This window comes from Oryx dammah, unplaced genomic scaffold, assembly GCF_014754425.2.
Source record: "Oryx dammah isolate SB20612 unplaced genomic scaffold, SCBI_Odam_1.1 HiC_scaffold_17, whole genome shotgun sequence".
In the NCBI taxonomy this organism is placed as follows: domain Eukaryota; kingdom Metazoa; phylum Chordata; class Mammalia; order Artiodactyla; family Bovidae; genus Oryx; species Oryx dammah.
In genome coordinates this window covers 50,353,669-50,376,586 of record NW_024070201.1, presented here as the reverse complement: position 1 = coordinate 50,376,586, position 22,918 = coordinate 50,353,669, and the positions used below count along the sequence as shown (strand labels likewise).

Genomic DNA, 22,918 nt, shown 5'->3' with positions numbered 1-22,918 from the left:
TATACATGTGTCTTTACTCTTTTTTTTAAATAGCAAGGCACTTTGAATAGATTGATTTTTTAATTTATTTATTTTTGGCTGTGCTGAGTCTTCATTGCTGCTGGCAGGCTTCCTCTAATTGTGGTGAGCTATGGCTACTCTTTGTTGTGGTATGTGGGCTTCTCACTGTGGGCCTCTCTGATTGTAAAGCACAGGCTCTCGGTGCATGGACTTCAGTACTGCAGGCTCAGTGGTTGTAGAACATAGGCTTAGCTGCCACGCTACATGTGAAATCTTCCTGGACCAGGAGTTGAACCTGTGTCCCCTGAATTGGCAGGCAGATTCTTAATCACTGGACTATGAGGGAAGTCCTATTTTCATTTCTTTTGGAAATATACCTACTTGTGGAATTGCTTGGTGATATTTTTTTACTCTGTCTTTATTTTTATTTATTTATTTGACTGCATGGTATGCAGGATTTTAGTTCTCTGACCAGGGATCGAACCTGTTCCCCCTGCAGTGGAATCATAGGGTCTTAACCACTGGACAGTCAGGGAAGTCCCTTTTTTCTCTGTCTTTAAATGTTCAAGGAACTGCCAGACTGTTTACCAAAGGGACTATACCATTTTATATTCCTACAACGATATATTTTTCTAATTTCTTCATGTTCTTGTCAACACTAGTTGTTGTCAGTTCAGTTTAGTGACTCAGATGTGTCCGACTCTTCGTGATGCCATGGACCACAGCACACCAGGCCTCCCTGTCCATCACCAACTCCCGGAGTCTACTCAAACTCATCTCCATTGAGTTGGTGATGCCACCCAACCATCTCATCCTCTGTTGTCCCCTTCTCCTCCTGCCTTCAATCTTTCCCAGCAGCAGGGTCTTCTCAAATGAGTCAGCTCTTTGTATCAGGTGGCCAAAGTATTGGAGTTTCAGCTTCAACATCAGTCCTTCCAATGAACACCCAGGACTGATCTCCTTTAGGATGGACTGGTTGGATCTCCTTGCAGTCCAAGGGGCTCTCAAGAGTCTTCTCCAAAACCACAGTTCAAAAGCATCAGTTCTTCGGCGCTCAGCTTTTTTTATAGTCCAACTCTCACATCCATACATGACCACAGGAAAAACTATAGCCTTGATCAGACAGACTTTTGTTGGCAAAGTAATGTCTCTGCTTTTTAATATGCTGTCTAGGTTGGTCATAACTTTCCTTCCAAGGAGTAAGCGTCTTTTAATTTCATGGCTGCAGTCACTATCTGCAGTGATTTTGGAGCCCCCCAAAATAAAGTCAGCCACTGTTTCCACTGTTTCCCCATCTGTTTGCCATGAAGTGATGGGACTGGATGCCATGATCTTTGTTTTCTGAATGTTGAGCTTTAAGCCAACTTTTTCACTCTCCTCTTTCACTTTCATCAAGAGGCTGTTTAGTTCTTCTTTGCTTTCTGCCATAAAGGTGGTGTCATCTGCATATCTGAGGTTATTGATATTTCTCCCGGCAATCTTGATTCCAGCTTGTGCTTCTTCCAGTCCAGTGTTTCTCATGATGTACTCTGCATATAAGTTAAGTAAGCAGGGTGACAATATATAGCCTTGACATACTCCTTTTCCTATTTGGAACCAGTCTGTTGTTCCATGTCCAGTTCTAACTGTTGCTTCCTGACCTGCATACAGATTTCTCAAGAGGCAGGTCAGGTGGTCTGGTATTCCCATCTCTTTCAGAATTTTCCACAGTTTATTGTGATCCACACCGTCAAAGGCTTTGGCATAGTCAATAAAGCAGAAATAGATGTTTTTCTGGAACTCTCTTGCTTTTTCCATGATCCAGCGGATGTTGGCAATTTGATCTCTGGTTCCTCTGCCTTTTCTAAAACCAGCTTGAACATCTGGGAGTTCACGGTTCACGTATTGCTGAAGCCTGGCTTGGAGAATTTTGAGCATTACTTTACTAGCGTGTGAGATTGTACATTAGTTATATCTCAGAGCCTTCCAGCAACAATAAATTCTGTCATCATTGTCGTCGTCATCATCACCCCCAGTTTATAGAGGAGACTGAGTGTCAGATTGGTTGAGTGACTTGCCCAAGATCAGAGTACTGAGTGATGAAATATCTGGGTTTGAACCTGTGTGTATAACTGATTTTAAAATTTAAGTTCTTTGTCTCATTGAAAATTACTGATATATATTGTTTGATATCAAGTGAAATTTCATAGTGTTTCCAAGTAGTGAGAGCACCTATGTAGATAGATATTTTCTCAGTCTCAGATTTTGGCAGAAATCCATTGAATGTAGGAACATCATTTCCCTAGTTTGATAGTTGTACTCAGTTTTCTTAAAAGTAGAAGGCAGACATCTTTCAGGATTATTTTAAATAAATGGGGGACAGCATTTTTAGTGCCTACATGTCTAGATATTTGGGAGGGAGTGTCTTGTTTCAAGAGTTACTATTTAGAATAGATACCAAAGAAGAAGTGTAAGATTCAGTGCCTTGCAAATCTTTCAGTCTAGCTAATTAGTACAGTTTGGAAGAAGGTCCACTGGGTGGAGTTTCATGGTTTTTCTGATCCAGGATTGTAGAAGTACTACATGAAAAAATGGAGTTTTAAAGATCTCTTGGCTCTTCCAATAATGATATCTAGGTTAGGTTATATTTTGAAATACCTCCATAGTCAAAAATGGCTTTTTTTAGGTTGTTTTATAAGTTAAGACCAGAATGTTTTGAGGTCACAGGGTGAAGGATACCATTTCTGAATAGAGCTAGTCTTGCTATAGACCAAGATTTTTTCTGGCCACCTAATGATGTTTATTTTTAACCATTTGCCAATGTACCTAAAATAAAATATATTCCACAAATAGCTTAGAATCAGCTCATACTGGGTGGTAGAAATGTGTATATTCTCATGATACTTTATATTAATAAATTCACTTTAATAAAAGATTGCTATTTAAATGTTTGAAGCTAATGTTATGGAAGTATTGAAATACTTTTTATTTAGGAAATAGGTGCTTATTAGCCAATTACAATGTTTCATTTTATATAGCTGTATTCATGAGGACAAATACTTTCCTGAGGAAAGAATGGTTGTATATTTACTTTTAGGAAAATAATCATATTTTCAAAGTTTCATTAGTTTATAAAAAGTATAGAATAATAATAGTAGCAAATTGTAAAACTTTTTTAAGCCTTAAAAAATGGCTTTGACGATGGTCTATTTTGTTAATATAGCATCTTTTGACATTTGGTCTAGTCTTGATATATTAGCACACGTACTAAAATTTAAGTCTTCACACCTCCTATATGTTGTATATTAGTGTTGTTTTAAGGAAGGAGAAAGCAAAGAAAAAGACGTCACTGTTTAATTTTATGAGTAACTGTCAGGCAGAAAGCTGTGAAAAATTTATGAGGTACTATCTTTTAAATGTACTGTGTATTCAAGTGTGAGGAATAAGATATATCTTGCATTAATGATATTTAAAGACAAATAGTAGGAGATTGTTTGCTTTAATTTACATTTAGAAATAAAAATTTTCATTTAATTAAATTGTTTGATATTTGTTCTTTGCCATGATCTTGAATGTGTGTTCCATTTCAGTAAAAGATTATCTGACTAATGAATGTTTCCTACTCTTTTCCTGGCAAAGAAGACTTGGCATCTTAAATTGGGTCTTAAACATGATATATCATAAATGGAAACATTTAGAGTCATGGTATTCAAAGGTGAACTTGATTATGGATCTCCTGACAAAATGATTTGGCAACTTGGTTAATATTGATAAATCTTAATGAAAGGTAACTTTTTTTTTAACTTAAAAATGCAGTTTTAGGTGGGATTTTTTAATACTTTCATTCAGATCTTTTGTGTGTGTGTGCACGTGTGCCATGAGATCAACATTTTGAAAAATGAAAGGACATAGTAATCTGTTATCATGCAACTTTTACTGAACTGAACTGATGCTGTTTAAAGGATGTTATGATAAAATGCATTGGAAGAATTCTTGTGACTGTCTTCATCTTAGGGCCCCCCCTTTTTTTTGTTACTTATTTATTAGGCTTCACTGGATCTTAGTTGCAGCATATGGGCTCTAGTTCCCTAACCAGGAATCGAACCCCAGACCCTTGCATTGGGAGCTTGGAGTTTTAGCCACTGAACCACCAGGGAAGTCCTTTTTTTCTCCTTAGGGCCTATTCATGACAAGCTTGGTTTCAATTTCTTTGTGATAAAATTATCTGTTTTCAGGTAACTCATTTTGACATTATTTCTCTTTATTTATACATAAAGAGACAAAGTACATCAAGAGCTTAAAGGCAAAGAAATTTAAAGATGCCCAATTAATATGTCAGTTGATCAACACATGTAACTAGAGAAAAAGCCACTCTATTTTAGGCTGCATTTAATCAATCTGAGAAGTTATGTTCCCCAGCTCTTGTGTTTGGAAGTAGGGGGCAGGGAAAGGAGGAAAGATAGTTATGTGATGAGGAAGATCATAGAGTTTTTCCAGATTTTTGAATATTGCCATCACAATTTGATGACATTCCCTTCTTTGAAATAGTTTTGAATTCCCAGAATTAAACATAGGTTATTCAGATATAGGTGCTAACAATGCATTGTATAAGGAAGAATCACCTGTGTACGTTACAAATGATTGGCCCTACTCTTAAGATGGAGTAGGAAATGGCGACCCATTCCAGTTTTCTTGCCTGGAGAGTCCCATGGTTGGAGGGGTCTGGCGAGCCACAGTCCACAGGATTGCAGAGAGTCGGATATGACTGAGCAACTAACACACACACTCTTAAGAATCACAGTTGGTTGATTTAGGGGAGAGATCTGGGCATATATGTATTTAAAGGCACACAGATGATTCATATTTGTAAATAAAGATGAGAAGATGAAATATTTATTTATTTGTAAATAAAGATGGTGTTATAGGAGTTAATACACATTTCAGATCTTCTTAATACACATACACATACTTAATACACATTTCAGATCTTCTTCCTGACCTTAGGCATTACAGGAAATATTCCCTTGGCTAAGAGATGCTATAGGAGAGGTGGATTTCTAAGATGTTTAGAATTATCAATTGGACAGTTAGTCCTGAATAGATTATTTGTAGGCTGAAAATGTCAACAAAGGACTTCCCTGGCAGTCCAGTGGTTAAGACTCTATAAAGGATGCAGGTTCAGTCCCTGGTTGGGGAATTGAGATCCCACACGCCACATGGTGCAGGCGAAAAAGAAAGAAAATGTCAGCGAAATAATGTGTGACTCTTTTCAAGTTTATTTTACTTTTAACAAAACCTTGTTGGATTAGTAGGAAGATACTGGTCTCATTTGTTATTGTTTTCCTCCCTTTCATGTGTACATGATTTTTATAACTGTATCTATAATGACGTAACTATTTTGTTTCTGGTGAAACAAGGAAGGATGAGTAGTTTTATAGTTTTAATTCTCTGATTCTCAAAGTGTGTTTCCTAGATTAGTAGTATCTGTACCGACTAGGAACTTGTTAGAAGTGCAGTTTCTCTAGCTTTATCTCTGTTGACTGAAAAAAAATACACAACACGAGAGTTGTGAGTTAAGTTTTATTTGGGGCAAAATGAGGATTATAGTTTAGAAGATAGCCTCTCAGATAGCCCCAAGGAACTGCTCTCAGGAGGTAAGAGGAAAGGTCAGCTATATGTGATTTTGGTGGAGGGGGCTATGTGCAATCAAGCACACATTTTGGTAGAAGGTTACTGCTAGTCACAAGAAGGTTACTAGTAGTCACAAGAAGCATATGTCTCTGTTAATGATTTTAGTGCTTTTCTAGATGGGAGAAAATGTAAGAAATTGGGCTCATAAAATCTTCTCCTGAAGATATCTAACAGGACTTTAGAAGTCCTGTTCTGCCAGTTTTTTTTTTTTTTTTCCAGAGAACAGAGTGCCTGATTCCTTATCTCCACTCTTATCACACTCATTCGGGCTGTTTGAAGTTTAGCAGCTGCATTGGCAGTGACCTAATCCTTGTAGAGGCAGATGGTAAGGGACGATTTTTGGTTAACTCAGTCCCCTCATTGTCATAAATTCTACTGTGATTTGGGAGGCACTTCATGACCATTTCTGTTTTGTCCCATGGTGCTAGGAATGCTCATTCCTAGGTCAGGCAGGGATTTTATTGATAGCCACACAATTTGCTCTTACTGGACTAGGCCCTGTTAATAGTAGCTGAAGTCTCTGGACCACCTATCACACCACCTGGTATGGCCCAGGAAATGATTCCCTCTGTTGCTTCTTCCCATATCTAAACTGTTAAAATCACTGACCTTATATAGAACTATTTAGTCAGCTGCTTCAAGCCACCTAGTAGTCATTTTATCAGAGGCTCATGCACACATTTGGTAATGCAAGAAAGAATAATTTTGTAAAACAGGCAAAATACAAGTTAGTAAGGTCATAAGTAAGAATTTAAGCCAAGAACTTCTGCTAGGTGTTGCCTAGTGTATTCTTAGATCGTTTTACTTAGTCTGTTCTGTACCAGTCTTTATCTTTGGGGAGATTATATTTTGGTATTATTCATAGGCACCCAGCCCAATTTCCTAGTATTATTAATATGGCCTCTTGATTCCTAACATAAGGGGAGCCTTAAATCTAAATGACTGCAGCCTGGTGTTAACCACATAAATCCACAATTGAGGGAGGTTATATTTTTTGGCTGAAATTTTGCTTGCTGTTCTGATTGAGTTTGAGTGATCTTGAAAACAAATTTGTGTTTATGGCCAGGGTCATACATAGCAGGTATTATTAACTGGCCAGGTGAGTGTATCCCAGCTAATAACATCAGCTAGTTGCCTGAACAGAATTATATTTTTTTCTAGAGTAAATTTCCTAAGGGCTATTCAGTTAGAGCCTTGGAGTGGAGAAATCCACCAGGGTAGCCCGGAAGTACTGGATACAGGTAATTGACCATAAAGCTAAAAATTAAATTAACTGTGCATAAGGTTGTGAAATGCATTTAGTTAGCAAGCAAAGATGGGAGCAGATATCAAAGTAATTGGTATACAGGCCTGGTCTTGGATCTTGAGTCACCTGGGTCAGATGTTATCATCTTCTCATCCTGTTGTTGTCATCTCATCCTGGCTTGGTAGTGTCTTCTCTGTTTGGGCCTTGTTTTAAGGTCAGCCACCCTCTCTATAGGCCAATCCGTGCAGGGGCTTGTTCTAAGTGTAAATATTAATTCAAGAGTCTGTTCCCTTCAGTTTTGCTGTGTAGGAGGTAGTTAAGAGTATTTGATGTGTCCTCCATCTAGGCAAGAGATTGCCCTTTAAATTATGTCCCTTCTAGTATACACAATACCCTGGTTTCAGGTCATGGGCATCTGATTTTCATCCAAAGATTTAGATAAGCTTTAGAAACAAACTTCTTTTAATAATTCAATTAAACTTTTAATTGAATTATTTCTTCATTGAATTTATTTTTTACAATAATAAAACATAACAGCAAGGAGCTGTCTGAGAAGTAAGTCTTAGGCAATAAATACAGACCTCAATTAACAAAACTAGAATTTGATATCCACTGAAACATAACACTTTTCTCTCTAAAATTACCCTCATTTCTACTGAATATAGGCAAATTAAGACTAATTTGTTTGCAAAATAAATCTGGTTTCAATAAACTTGGCCTGATGATTCACATGGGCTTTTTAAAAATTGGCTTTGCTGGAACTTTTTATAAGGAATTTCAGATTATACTTTTTAAAAGTAAAAGAGGCCAGCTTTTCTGGCCTCTTAGATCCAGGAAAGCCGTGCCAAAGGCCTGCCACATATTTCACCTTCAGATCTAGGTGAATTCCTCCCTTTTTGAAGTCCCCCCAGTACTGTGTGGATCACAATAAACTGAAAAATTCTGAAAGAGATGGGAATACCAGACCACCTGACCTGTCTCTTGAGAAACCTGTATGCAGGTCAGGAAGCAACAGTTAGAACTGGACATGGAACAACAGACTGGTCCAAATAGGAAAAGGAGTACGTCAAGGCTGTATATTGTCACCCTGCTTATTTAACTTATATGCAGAGTACATCATGAGAAACACTGGACTGGAAGAAGCACAAGCTAGAATCAAGATTGCCAGGAGAAATATCAATAACCTCAGATATGCAGATGACGCCACCCTTATGGTAGAAAGTGAAGAGGAACGAAAAAGCCTCTTGATGAAAGTGAAAGAGGAGAGTGAAAAAGTTGGCTTAAAGCTCAACATTCAGAAAACTAAGATCATGGCATCTGGTCCCATCACTTCATGGGAAATAGATGGGAAACAGTGGAAACAGTGGCTGACTTTATTTTTTTGGGCTCCCAAATCACTGCAGATGGTGATTGCAGCCATGAAATTAAAAGACGCTTACTCCTTGGAAGGAAAGTTATGATCAACCTAGATAACATATTGAAAAGCAGAGACATTACTTTGCCAACAAAGGTCCGTCTAGTCAAGGCTATGATTTTTCCAGTAGTCATGTATGGATATGAGAGTTGGACTATAAAGAAAGCTGAGCGCCGAAGAATTGATGCTTTTGAACTGTGGTGTTGGAGAAGACTCTTGAGAGTCCCTTGGACTGCAAGGAGATCCAACCAGTCCATCCTAAAGGAGATCAGTCCTGGATGTTCATTGGGAGGACTGATATTGAAGCTGAAACTCCAATACTTTGACCACTTCATGCGAAGAGTTGACTCATTGGAAAAGACCCTAATGCTGGGACGGATTGGGGGCAGGAGGAGAAAGGGGACGACAGAGGATGAGATGGCTGGATGGCATCACCAGCTCAATGGACATGGGTTTGGGTGGACTCTGGGAGTTGGTGATGGGCAGGGAGGCCTGGTGTGCGGCGATTCATAGGGTCGCAAACAGCTGGACACGACTGAGTGACTGAACTGAAATACCTTGAGATTCCTGCTCCTGTTAGGAGATGGCCTTCCTAATTTATCTGATAAAACTGCTGGTAACTTGAGTGTTTTCAGCCTCTGGGAGGATCAGGTAGAGAAAAAAGATAAATGTTTCAATTCTGCTTGCAAAGGTATAATTTGCCAAAGTTCTGTAAGTCATAATTAGCTTGAGGGGAGGGGTTTCCTTATATCTGGAAAACATAGATTTAAAACTAACAACGTTTCAAACAGAAATCGGTGTGCTACTAGGAGTCACCCTAGAGTCTTTTCAGCCCTCTTATGTGGCTCAGTTTCTCCTTTGTTAGTCTGAGACCACTATGGATATTCAGATCACTGAATGGCCAATTCTTACCCATGACCCCTCCCCACCCCCCACCCCAGATTGAGAGCAAGTCTTAATGAGTGGGTTTCACTGTGGGACCCACTGCATGGTATGAGGACTCTGTCTACATCACTCCTGTAAATGTTTCAGTTTCCCGAGGAAGCTATAACCGATGGGGAGGAATCTTGTCCCTCTTCTTCAGAGCAAGGCTCACATGTAATATCTTTACTTTTATCCCAACAAATTCTGTCAATACATTTTTCTAAATTTGGCTATAGTTGCTTCACAATCTTAAGTTAGTTTCTGCTGTACCATGAAGTGAACCAGCTCTTGTATATCCATATATCCCCCTTGTCACTGTTAGAGCACTTGTCATGTGGTATGTTAATCTTCTATCTTTCTATTTTTTGTTTTTTTTGGTTGTTTTCCCCTCCATCCTGTGGGCTTTTTGAGAGCAAGACTGGTATGTAGATGCTGAAGAAGTATTTGTTACTGAATGAGGTATCGTTGGCCAAATAAATATTTAATAATTTTTAAACTGTGGCTTTTAAAATTGTTGTTAAAAGTTTTCTTTTCCTTTGTTTACATAAAGACCATGTACTACAATATAGTACCTAATTTGCAGTGTAGCGTGGTCATTGATATCCTTATTCACATCCTTATATATTTATGTAACTATCTTTTTAGGATAAATTTGTAGAAGCAGAATCGATGGATAAAACATTATGTACTATTTAAATGATCATTTATACTTGTTGCCATATTTATTACCTTTCCTTACTCCTCACCCCCACTGTTGATAGATATGTCCACATGTGGGATAGCAATATATTATCATTATCCTGTTGTTCTAATATTGGTCATCTTATAGGCAGAATAGTCTTATTGTTTGAATCTGGATTTCTTTGGTCATTAGAAAGATCAGGGTTTTTTTCTTCATTATGTTTTTTGTTAATCATCTGTGCTATCTTCCTCCATTGGGGCTGCTCTGACAAAATACCAGATTCAGTTCAGTCGCTCAGTTGTGTCCAGCTCTTTGCGACCCCATGAATCGGCAGCATGCCAGGCCTCCCTGTCCATCACCAACTCCCGGAGTTCACCCAGACTCACGTCCATCGAGTCAGTGATGCCATCCAGCCATCTCATCCTCTGTCGTCCCCTTCTCCTCCTGCCCCCAATCCCTCCCAGCATCAGTCTTTTCCAATGAGTCAACTCTTCGCATGAGGTGGCCAAAATAGTGGAGCTTCAGCTTTAGCATCATTCCTTCCAAAGCACACCCAGGGCTGATCTCCTTCAGAATGGACTGGTTGGATCTCCTTGCAGTCCAAGGGACTCTCAAGAGTCCTCTCCAACACCACAGTTCAAAAGCATCAATTCTTTGGCGCTCAGCCTTCTTCACAGTCCAACTCTCACATCCATACATGACTACTGGAAAAACCATAGCCTTGACTAGACGGACCTTTGTCGGCAAAGTAATGTCTCTGCTTTTGAATATGCTATCTAGGCTGGTCATAACTTTTCTTCCAAGGAGTAAGCATTGCACTCCTTTTCCTATTTGGAACCAGTCTGTTGTTCCATGTCCAGTTCTAACTGTTGCTTCCTGACCTACATACAGATTTCTCAAGAGGCAGGTCAGGTGGTCTGGTATTCCCATCTCTTTCAGAATTTTCCACAGTTTATTGTGATCCACACAGTCAAAGGCTTTGGCATAGTCAATAAAGCAGAAGTAGATGTTTTTCTGGAACTCTCTTGCTTTTTCCATGATCCAGCAGATGTTGGTAATTTGATCTCTGGTTCCTCTGCCTTTTCTAAAACCAGCTTGAACATCAGGAAGTTCACGGATCACGTAATGCTGAAGCCTGGCTTGGAGAATTTTGAGCATTACTTTACTAGCATTGCTACTGCTACTGCTAAGTCACTTCAGTCATGTCTGACTCTGTGTGACCCCATAGACGGCAGCCCACCAGGCTCCCCCGTCTCTGGGATTCTCCAGGCAAGAACACTGGAGTGGGTTGCCATTTCCTTCTCCAATGCATGAAAGTGAAAAGTGAAAGGGAAGTCGCTTAGTCATATCCGACTCTTAGCGACCCCATGGACTGCAGCCCACCAGGCTCCTTCGTTCACAGGATTTTCCAGGCAAGAGTACTGGACTGGGGTGCCATTGCCTTCTCTGTTACTAGCATGTGAGATGAGTGCAATTGTGCGGTAGTTTGGGTAGCTGTAAACAACATTTATTGCTTATAGGTTTGGATGCTGGTAAGGTCAAGATCAAGGCACCAACACAACTGTGTTCTCTTGTGAGGGCCTTTTTTCTCGTTTATAGCTGGCATCTTCTCGCTGTGTCCTCACAAGAATGAAGAGCTGGGGATCTCTTTGAAGCCTCTTTTATACAGGCACTGAGTCTTTTCATGAGGATTCCACCCTCATAACTTAAGCACTTTCCTAAGGCCCACTGACTGATACCATCACATTAGTATTGGTACTAAGATTCCAGCATAGGAATTTTGGTAGGATATAAACATTCAAACCATACCATGTCCTTAATGTAATGTTCTGTTTGAATGTTAGGAGTTTGTAGGAGTTTTTAATATTTTAGGTTGCTTGATTAATGCAAATGCTTTCTTCCAATTTGTTGTTTAACTTTGTCTTTTTTTCATCTAAAAATTAAAAATCACCATTGGTACATACTCATGGGACGTATGTAAAAAACCTAATGATACCAAAAATTGAATATAAAACTATAAAAATATTCTAGTACTTTAAAGAGACATGATAGTCCATTATTAGATAAAATAGAATTGAAGTCTAATCATTAATAGGAATAAAAATACTTAAAGTTAAGTGGATTCACCTGAAAGAAATAATAAGCATGAAGATTTATTCACTTAATAACAAGAAAGCGCAGATTGCAAAATTGTAAGGAGAAACTGACACTCTGTAATCACAGTGGGAGATTTTGACATCAAACAAATTTTAAAAAGTATGTGGAGTATTTAAATTCCATAATTAATAAGCTTAGTTACATATATATTGATAGATTCTGTGTCTAATATGCAAAATATATTCATTTCAAACACAGAAGTTGATTATATTATTATTAGTTCATAAAAGAAATATCAGCAAATTCCATGGAAATTATACATGCATTTTATGTAGTACGTGGTTAAGAGAGGGCTCAGGGACCAAATTCTGGTTCTGTCCTAGCCATGAGCCCTGGGTAAGTTACCTGACATCTGTGATTTAGTGTTCTTATATATAAAATGGAGGTGATAATAGTGTGCCGCTCAGAGTTGCGAGGATTACTGTTTAGAGCAGGGTCTTGCATGTGGTTGAGGCTCAGGAAATGTTTAATGTCATCATTATAATTATCATCATATTCTCTGATCCCAATGCAGTAAAAATAGAATTAATAAAAAAGAGAAGCCCTCTTTCCCACCTGTAAAAGAAAACTCCATATATACTACTCAGTAGTAAAAAGGAGTGAATTATGGATATTGACAGCAGTGTGAATAAATGACACACCGGTGAGTGAAAGAAACCAGAGAGGACCTGCTGTATGATTCTGTTTATATTAAGTCTGGAACAGACGAAACCAATTTGTGATGGAAAAGAAACTAGTGAGTGGTTTCCTCTGCAGGTTAAGTGGGGGAATTGAGTAGGAAGGAGTATGAAAGAAAGGAGTGTGAAAGTATAGCTATCATTCTGTATGTACCTTGATGGGCATTTGGATTACTCAGGTATATGTATTTGTCAAAACTCACACATTTTATGTGTATAAATATATATATATGTGTGTGTATATGTTTATATATGTGTCTGTATATATATATATATATATGAAATTTGTGATTTTAGTTTATTTAAGTTTTACATGAAAAGACTCAACAGGAGAATGAATGGATATACACATTAGAAGTGGGAAAAGTGGAAGCAGTGGCAGATTTTCTTTTCTTGGGCTCCAAAATCACTGTATACGGTGACTGCAGCCATGAAATTAAAAGATTCTCCTTGGAAGAAAAGCTGTGGCAAACCTAGATAGTGTGTTAAAAACAGAGACATCACTTTGCCAACAAAAGTTCTTACAGTCTAGACTATGGTTTTTCTAGTAGTCATGTTCTGATGTGAATGAGAGGACTAAAATTCATGCTTGAATTTTACCTTATGGTTAAAGAAGAACTGGTTAAAGAACATCAGTCCTTTTCAGAATCTTCAAAAAAACAGAAAATGTGGGAACACGCCTAACTCTATGATGTCCTTATTACCTTGATAACCAGTCAGACAAAGATACCACAAGAAACCACAGATCAGTATCCCATATGAACATTGATGTAAAAATCCTTAACAAATACTAGCAAACTGAGTCCAACAACACATTAGAAGGATTATACACTATGACAAAGAAAAATTGATTCCAGGAATGCAAAAGTTCAACATAAAAAAATCAAGGAATAGAATGAAGGGGGAAAAAAACACATCATTTTAGTAGAGGCAGAAAAAGCATTTGACAAAATTCAATACCCTTTCATGATAAAAACACTCAGTAAACTAGGAATTGAAGGAAACTTCCTTAATATGATAAAGGGCACATATGAAAAACCCACAAGTAACATTATACTCAATGGTGAAAGGCTAAAAAGCTTTCCTCCTAAAGGGACAAGACTGGCTGCCCACTCACCACAGCTACTCTCTTGTGACTTTGACACTCTATAAGCATATCTGGAAGCAGTGTTTGCCTCACTGGGGCTTTTTGTTTGTTTTTTAAGTTTTAAAAATGCATCTGCTCTATGACAGTGTTTTTCTCATGAATGTTTCTCAGCTACTCTCTTTTTCCTGTGCCTTTTTTTCTTCTTAAAATTTTATATTTGCATAGATCTATTCTTGCTCCCTTTGGGGTTATTTTTGAATGAAGAGAGTTTTTCCTGTACAACTTTTTAGGATACCAAACTTTTTAGAATACAACTTTTTAGGGTAGTTACAGTCTTTCACATTTACAGTAGTTTTTGTTGTACCAGGATTGAGTGTATGAATTGTTTTATTTCTCCTCAGCCAGAGAAGATTGGCTACTGCAGGCTACATAGAACAGGCTATCTGACTTTTTTTTTTTTTTTCCTACTACACCAGCAATCTAATTTCTGCCAGTGTAAATTGTTTATGTGATTTCTAATTTAATACTTTCTCCTCTGTTTCTTCAAACTAAACAGCAAAGCTTCCTCCACCAGCCTGTGTCCCTTGTTCTTGTTGTTGGGAATGTGGTTTAAATTATATACCTCAGTAAGTGCAGTTGAAGAAATGTACTCCCTGCATCTTTTTGAGTTTTGTAACCTCATGCCTTATAGTTTACCCTCTTTCTCCAATTTAATTGTCTGTCCTCAGGCCTCTCTTCCACTTACATTTCATGTTTCCTAGTTTTATTGGAGATCATGTTTGCATTTTGTTTTTTATTCTATTTGTTGCTTTTGGGTAATTTCTGAGAGGAGAAGGGAGATTCTGACTTTATTATTTAAGACCAGAAGTACTTTAAATATATTTTTTGGTAGTGCTTTGCATATTTCATATTTTAACTGGATTAAATTTCATAATTATAAACTGTGGGCGTGATATTTTCACTTAGTAAATACTTTTCTAGTTTTTGCTGTGTACCAAGTCCAAGTGCTTTACCAATAATCCTATATGAAATAGATGTCCTTTTTATTCCTATTTCATGATAGGAAACTGAAACATGATCAGGAAAATTAACTTGCCCAAGGTTACCTAATTAATAAGAAATAAAAACGCTTTCTACTTTTCACTCTATGCCTGTAGTATTTGTGGATCTTGGCATCATTTGTTGATCTTATACTAATAAATACCTTGAGAGCAGAGTCCATGTCTCATTCATTTTTACACACCCAGTGCAAATTTAGTAGAATACCTGAAATTCAGAAGATGCTCAATGAATGTTGGTGAATTAATATTTTTTATTAGGAGCAAAATAATTTCCTCTCTGTCAGATTTGTATAGCTTCAGTTGTTCATTCTACTTGTCTTGTTCAAAATAAACTTTTTTTTTGTATTCTCATGTCATCATTTTAATGCTATTGCCATATTTTTGGTAATAATATCTCTAAAAACAGCTGTTATATTCTAGGACAAAATTGTAAAGTTTTCTTTATGAAAGAGTCACCAGTGTCCTGATAAATAAGTAGTAGTTCCCTTACCCTGGTTTGCTATCTGTGCTAATGAATGATTTTTTTTATATTCTGATGTTATTGTTCAACTTTGTTATTTGTAAAATAAGAGGTCAACTAACTCAGAGTAGTAGAAATGTGATCATCTTATAGTTAATTTGTTTTTCTTGCTCAGTTTTATTCCATTGTAAGAATGTATCACTGTTTGTTGGCCTATTATCCCACTGGTATAATTTCCTGTTTAGGGCTATTTATGAATAAAAGTGCTATAAATATTTTTGTCAAGTGTTTTTGTGGACATTTGATATCATTTTGCTTGGTAAATTTCTAGCATTAGAAATCTGTCAAGATAGATGTTTAGTTACATAAGAACATGTTTTTTTCTTTTCCCTCAAAATGGTTGTACCATTTTATATTCCCAGAAACAACATGTAGAGTTTCATTGCATTTTATCTTTACTGATACTTATCAGTCTTTTTAATTTTAGCCATTGTGGTGGATATGTTTATTTTTAATATTCATCATTATGGTTTTGACATGACTACCATCTCTACTACCACCATTAATAATTTGAATGTTCTTAGGTGTTCTGCTTATCCTGGTGATGAATTACAGAGTTAGAGAGTCCCCAGACAACTCTCACCCCTGATACCAATTGCAAATCTGGAGGCCTCCTAAGACCTCCTCACTTAACAGACTGTTTTCTAAAACAGGTGTACCATGTTACATTGCTATAGCACTGTATGAGAGTTTTCAGTTTTCTAGGTCCTTGCTTGCACTTGTTTTTGTTCATCTTTTAGTAACAGCAGCCATTAATACTTTAAAAGAGATGTTATGAGAAACTGATGTTGACTATTAACAAATGCCTTTACGTCTTATATAAAGATTATCAGAAGATTTTTTGCTCTATTCTCTTGCTATCAGTTCAGTTCAGTTCAGTCATTCAGTCACATGTGACTGTTTGCGACCCCATGAACCGCAGCACACCAGGCCTCCCTATCCATCACCAACTCCCGGAGTCCACCCAAACTCATGTCCATTGAGTCGGTGATGCCATCCAACCATCTCATCCTCTGTCGTCCCCTTCTCCTCCTGCCCCCAATCCTTCCCAGCATCAGAGTCTTTTCCAATGAGTCAGCTCTCCGCATGAGTTGGCCAAAGTATTGGAGCTTCAGCTTCAACATCAGTCCTTCCAATGAACACCCAGGACTGATCTCCTTTAGGATGGACTGGTTGGATCTTGTTGCAGTCCAAGAGACTCTCAGGAGTCTTCTCCAGCACCACAATTCAAAAGCATCAATTCTTCAGTGCTCAGCTTTCCTTATAGTCCAACTCTCACATCCATACATGACCACTGGAAAAACCATAACCTTGACTAGACGGACCTTTGTTGGCAAAGTAGTGTCTCTGCTTTTTAATATGCTATCTAGGTTGGTCATAAGTTTCCTTCCAAGGAGTAATCATCTTTTAATTTCATGGCTGCAATCACCATCTGCAGTGATTTTGGAGCCCCCCAAAATAAAGTCAGCTGTTAAGTACATTCATTTTGTTCCACTGCCATGACCATCCATCTTCAGTACTCTTTGCATCTAGCAAAACTGAAACTCTGTGCTTATTAAGTAATAACTACTTTATCCCCTCTTCTTAGCTCCTGGAAACTACCATTCTACTTTGTGTCCATGTGATTTTGACTGCTCTAAGTCAAATCTTATATAAATGATATCATACAGTATTTGTCTTCTTGTGACTGATTTATTTCACTCAGCATAATGATCTCAGAGATCTCACAGTTCATTCGTGTTGTTCTGTATGTCAGAATTTCCTTCCTTTTTAAATTTAAATAATAATTATTCATCCAAAACAAATTAGCAAAATCTTAAATACTTTTATTTTTTATATGAGATGAATAGTTATGTTGGTAAATTTAAATATTAAAATAAGTTTTGTTTTATTGCCTTTTTTCTATTCCAGATCTTTTCTTTATATTTTTCATTTTTCACTTTGATATCTCTGCCTTATTGAAGTGTTTTTAAGAACACAGGTACCTGACACCTCACAGAAAAGCCTTTAAACCCAGTATGCATGCATGTGTGCTAAGTTGCTTCAGTCATGTCCAACTCTTTGTGACCCTGTGCACTGTAGCCCACCAGGGTCTTCTGTCTATGGGATTCTCCAGGGAAGAATACTGGAATGGGTTGCCATGCCCTCCTCCAGTTAAACTCAATATATTCAAGGTAAATTGTTAATGTTATCATGTTTCATTGACTCTACCTTGCCTATAGTTTGTAAAAAGTGAAAGTGAAAAGTTACAGAGTCGGGCTGGACTCTTTGTAACCCCATGGACTATAGCAGCCCACCAGGATCCTCTCTGTCCATGGAATTCTCCAGGCAAGAACACTGGAATGGGTAGCCATTCCCTTCTCCAGGGGATCTTCCTGACCCAGGGATTGAACCTGGGTCTCCCGCATTGCAGGGAGATTCTTTACCACTAGTGGTGGTTTGTAAGGTCCACTGTTATTTCATGTACTGTAAGATAGAAGAAAATACTGCTAATTACTTAAAAAATGAATAATAATATCATAAAACGGGGCTTCCCTGGTGGTGCTAGTGGTAAAGAATTCACCTGCCAATGCAGGAGATGCAAGAGATGCGGGTTCAATTCCTGGGTCGGAAAGATCCCTTGGAGAAGGGCATGGCAACCAACTCCAGTATTCATGCCTGGAGAATCCCATGGACAGGGGAACTTGTCAAAATTGTTTACTGTAAAATCTGTGAAATATAATGCATGTGTAAGGCTCTCATAACATGTAGTGCCCTTGTACTTTCTTGACTCTTATAAAAGACTAGAATGAAGGAAATGATTTGACTATTTCATGTTGAGAAGCTGATCAAAATTTGATTTTTACCTTGTTTTCTGTGGTTCCCTCTATGTTATTATCTTCAGTAAGCATTTTTATACCTACTATGCACTAGCCATACTGATGACAGTAGCTAATAGGCACACACACCTGTCTTTTACTCTGTGCTAGACACTATTTTGAGCACTTTATATATTTTTACATTATTTATTTTTTACATTTATTTATATAAATTTTACATTATGCCTATGAGGTAGATACTATTACTATACCCATTTTACCAAATAGAAACCTGAGGCACAGAGAAGTCAGGTGACTTGACCAAGGTCATACAGCTAATCAGTGGTGGAGCTAGGATTTGAATGTCCTAAGATTGTCTTAACTCCAGTCTATGGTGTCAGTGGTATTCTTAGATACGTAGATCATTGACATATTGTGCCTTCCCTCAACACAGCTTATGAAACAGTGTTTGAGGGTATGTTGATAACTTTGCATAAAATTATTGTTATGTTTTGGGTAATGAATTTTTACTTTTATTTGTGTTTTTAGGACATTCAGTCAGAAGAAGGCTGCTATTGAAAGAGAGTATGCACAGGTAAGCTTGCAAGTGAAGGTCCCCATCCTCTCATTCTTCTTTGGCTTAAGGGCAGATACGGTTGTTGGAGAGAAGCACTGGTATCCCTGCGTTCTCCATTTCTTTGGCTCTCTCACTTTTTTCTTCCTTTTATTCCATTTGAATTTTCAGATGAGGAGCTGAGTTGCTACTTACTACAAAGAAGTTTATGAACATTTTGGAAGAAAATAATATTCACAATATTTCGAAGTATTTGCAAGTATAAATAATAGTGAATAGATTTTAAAAGTATATATATTCACAACCATACATTTCATCCCTATGACTCATTTATTTTGTAACTGAAAGTTTGCTCCGTTTGATTTCTCTCACCTGTTTTACTTATCTGGTCACTTGTCTCATAAAAAGCTTTTTCGAATAATCCAGGTTTTTTTCTTCATGATTAGATTTAGGTTAAATTTTTAACAAAAATACTTCACAGGTGATGTTGAGCCTAGTGAGGTTTTATGGTTTGTTGTGGTGACAGATAAACTAGAGCACATCACTGATACTGCTAATTTTTTAGCCTGATTGAATCTTTAACAGTGATAGTAGAGCATTTTATCATTTATCAGTTTTCAAGATTATCTCATGGCTTTTCTGTTTTTTGTTTGTTTTTTTTCACACTAAAAAAATGAATAATTGTTATGTTAAAAATATTTGCAAGGCATAATTAAAGAAAAACATCTGAGAATGTTTTAATTTTAACTTACACATTTCAGTTTAAATTATTAAATTTTTTAAAATGTCAAAGCTGGTGTATTCTTAGCTTTCATTTATACACATTTAAAAATCCACTGAAAATCAGAACATTTATCTTTTGCTGTGGAAATTTCCTTTAGAGAGACTGCTAGTTGTTAAATTGAAAGTATGTGGAACATTTATGCTGCCAACTATCTGATGGATAATATTTGATAATGACACTTCCTTTCTGGGACATTCCACAGTTTTGGCTGTTTGTTGTTGGTACATCATCTAAACAATCAAGACTATTTAAATATATTTAAAAGAAATGGGATCATAATTTATGTGAACAACTTCTTTGAATTTTTAGTTTTGTTTATCAATTTTACCAATTTTAAAGCAGTCTTTTAAAATATGGTAGTTGTGTTTTTGTTTCTTTTTTATATTTAATATTCTTTTTTTCCATGTGCTATACAGTAGGTCTTTGTTGGTTATCCATTTATAGCAGTGTATTTAATATTCTTTTAAGTATTTTAATATTTTGGTTCATCTCTGTCAGGAGCTAAGTCATATGAATATTGATAATTTCCTTAGTTGAAGGGGAATCTATGCTCTATAAGGAATTACTCTAATTTTCTTATAAAAGTATTATTTTAAAATTAGTTTATTTAAAGACATACCACTTTTCATGTGTTGAGAAAATATTTTGAGCACTCTTCCAGCTTCTGTGGATATGAGTGCCCAAAAAAGAAGGAAAAAAAAAAGTCCTAGCACTTACAGAACTTCTATGGTTGTATTTTAACTTCCAATTAAATGTATTAAATTCATTCTCTTCAGGGAGTTCCCTGGTGGTTCAGTGGTTAGGACTCTGCACTCTGTCAAGGGTTTGATTCCTGTTTGGAGAACTAAAATCCCATAGGCTGTGCAGTGCAGCCAAAAAGAATAATAATAAAATTAAAAAAAAATTCTCTTCAAAACAACTGATGTGGCATTATAGTAAATTGAAAAGAATGAAGTTATTACTTGTGGTATATGTTGTCATCGTCTACACAAAGAATTAACGCGCCAAAAAGTTTGAGTATTATTTGTGAGATTTAGAGATCATGCAGATGAGCTGTCCCAATAGAAAAATATGAAGGAAAAGAATTTAAGTGGGATTGATCAGATGACAGCAACTTGAAAAATAATACCTCAAGTACATGCAACCCACTCCAGTGTTCTTGTCTGGAGAATCCCAGGGACAGGGGAGCCTAGTGGGCTGCTGTCTATGGGGTCTCACAGAGTCGGACACAACTGAAGTGACTTAGCAGCAGCAGCAGCAGCAGCAAGGACATGCAGACTAAACTTGTAATACATTTTTAGGGGAATGTTAGAAGAAAGAAAGAAAACAATACTGTATATCCTTATTTACACTTGAAGGAATTTGAGCCCTGAATTTTTTCAGGTTTCTTGCTACTTTCAATTTCCTATAAGAATATTAATGTTTTATTTTTAAGCACAGTTTGTGAAATTCATTTTGTAATTCTCCAGAAATAATAGATGTATGGCATATCTATTCAAATAGAGCAAATGAATCTCTAAAAACACAGAAGCAATGTGAGTCATTAAACAGCATTAAGTATTAGGGTAAAATTTAGTCTGGTTTTTGACTACAGTTAGCTAACCACTGAGGTATTGGTAAAATTATTTGGAAAACTCAAACTGAAGTTGCTAAAGGCGAGTTCTGTGTATTAATATACTTCCTGTAGTCTTTGGCAGAATGCTGCTAGTGAAGGAAGGATACAAAAGGTTACTGTGGCTGGAGAGAAAGAGCAGGAAAAGTTTGTGGGTTTAAGGGCGGCTCCTTGTCTGAGGACAAACACAGAGCAAATATGGACACCCTGTCAAAAAGCCTGTAGTGTCATACAGTCACACCTCAAGTGCAACTTCTTGCTAATTTTATTCTTTTAAGAAAGAAATTTATGAAGAGTTGGGCATACTACCTACTATCCTGTGTGTGTGGCAGGGTTCTTTTTTGGTGAATTTCCTCACAGTAAAAGTTTCAAATGTAACTTAATTTAGCTGTGTACAGTTAGCTTTTTGGCCATTGCTCTTAAAGAATCATTGGTAAAGTTATTTAAAACAGTGGAGTATATACTTGGAGTTTTCTATTTTGCTAGCCTTGTCCTGTAGAGCAGTAAAGATAACTATCTTGAGAAAAAATTGAGGATTATTTTCTGTGTTCATGTTGATACTTATGTTTTAAAATTATTTTACTTTTGAACTCCTTAACTTATGCAACAATAATTAGAAATAAATTTTGGGAGAAAAGCAGACAGATTTTTTTCCTTAAAATACTTGATATATCTAGTTTGATTTTTAAAGTTTTAAGAACTATTAGGAGAAACAGTGGTAGATATGAGTAAATGTTAGTATTCTTTGGCATGTAGATTTGCTATTGTTTTGTCTTTTTTTTAGAAACTTTTTTATATTTAGTTTTATTATCTTGCTTGTTTATTTGTTTTAATTTTAAGAACTTATTTAGCTCTGATCACACATAAAATTGAGGATTTATATGCAGGATATACTTTTAAATTTTATTTTTTATTTTTTCATTGAAGTATAATCAATTTATAATATTTAATTAGTTTCCCAGTGTACTTACAGTATAGTGGTTCAGTTTCTTGCATATTATATTCCATTATAGGTTATTATAAGAAATTAGGTATAATTCCCTGTGCTGTACAGTAAATCCTTATTGCTTATCTATCTTATGTATAGTAGTTTGTTAATTTTATACCCCTAATTTGTTCCTTCCTCCTTTCCTCTTTGCTTTTGTAACCACAAGTTTGTTTTCTATATCTTCAAGTCTCTTTTTGTTTTGCCTATACCTTGATTTGTATTTTTAGCTTCCGCCTGTAAGTGATATCGTATAGTATTTTCTTTCTCCGTGTGACTGACTTCACGAAGCATTATGTTCTCTAGGTGTGTCTGCAGTGCTGCAAATGGAGGTATTTCATTCTTTTTCACGGTTGAGTTCATATTCCAGTGCATGTGCCACATGTGTGTATCTCATATCTTCTTAACCCAGTTGTTCCTTGATGGGCACTTGGGTTGCTTCCATGGTATCATGGCTGTTGTAAATGGTGCTGCTATGAACATTGGGATGCACACATCTTTTCAAATTAGTGTTTTCATTTTTTCCTCATACAGATCCAGGAGTGGAATTGTTGGATCATATGGCAGTTCTATCTTTAGTTTCTTGAGGAACCTCCATACTGTTTTTCACAGTGGCTACACAATTTACATTCCCATCAACCATGTAGAAGGGTTCTCTTTTCTTTAATGGCTGACTCCTTAAAGGGAAAAAGTGAAAAATGACAGGAGGGAAAACTATTAAGTCTGA

At 36.7% G+C, this 22,918-nt stretch overlaps 1 protein-coding gene across 2 annotated transcripts in view; it reads left to right on the top strand.

The window, feature by feature from the left end:
- Window positions 1–22,918, top strand: part of FCHSD2 (FCH and double SH3 domains 2) — a 240,119-nt gene that overhangs the window by 17,361 nt on the left and 199,840 nt on the right. For both annotated transcript variants that reach the window (XM_040258786.1, XM_040258787.1), the window contains exon 3: window positions 18,786–18,831. In XM_040258786.1, coding sequence (XP_040114720.1) covers window positions 18,786–18,831 — 46 coding nt within the window. The remainder of the gene's footprint in view (window positions 1–18,785; window positions 18,832–22,918) is intronic.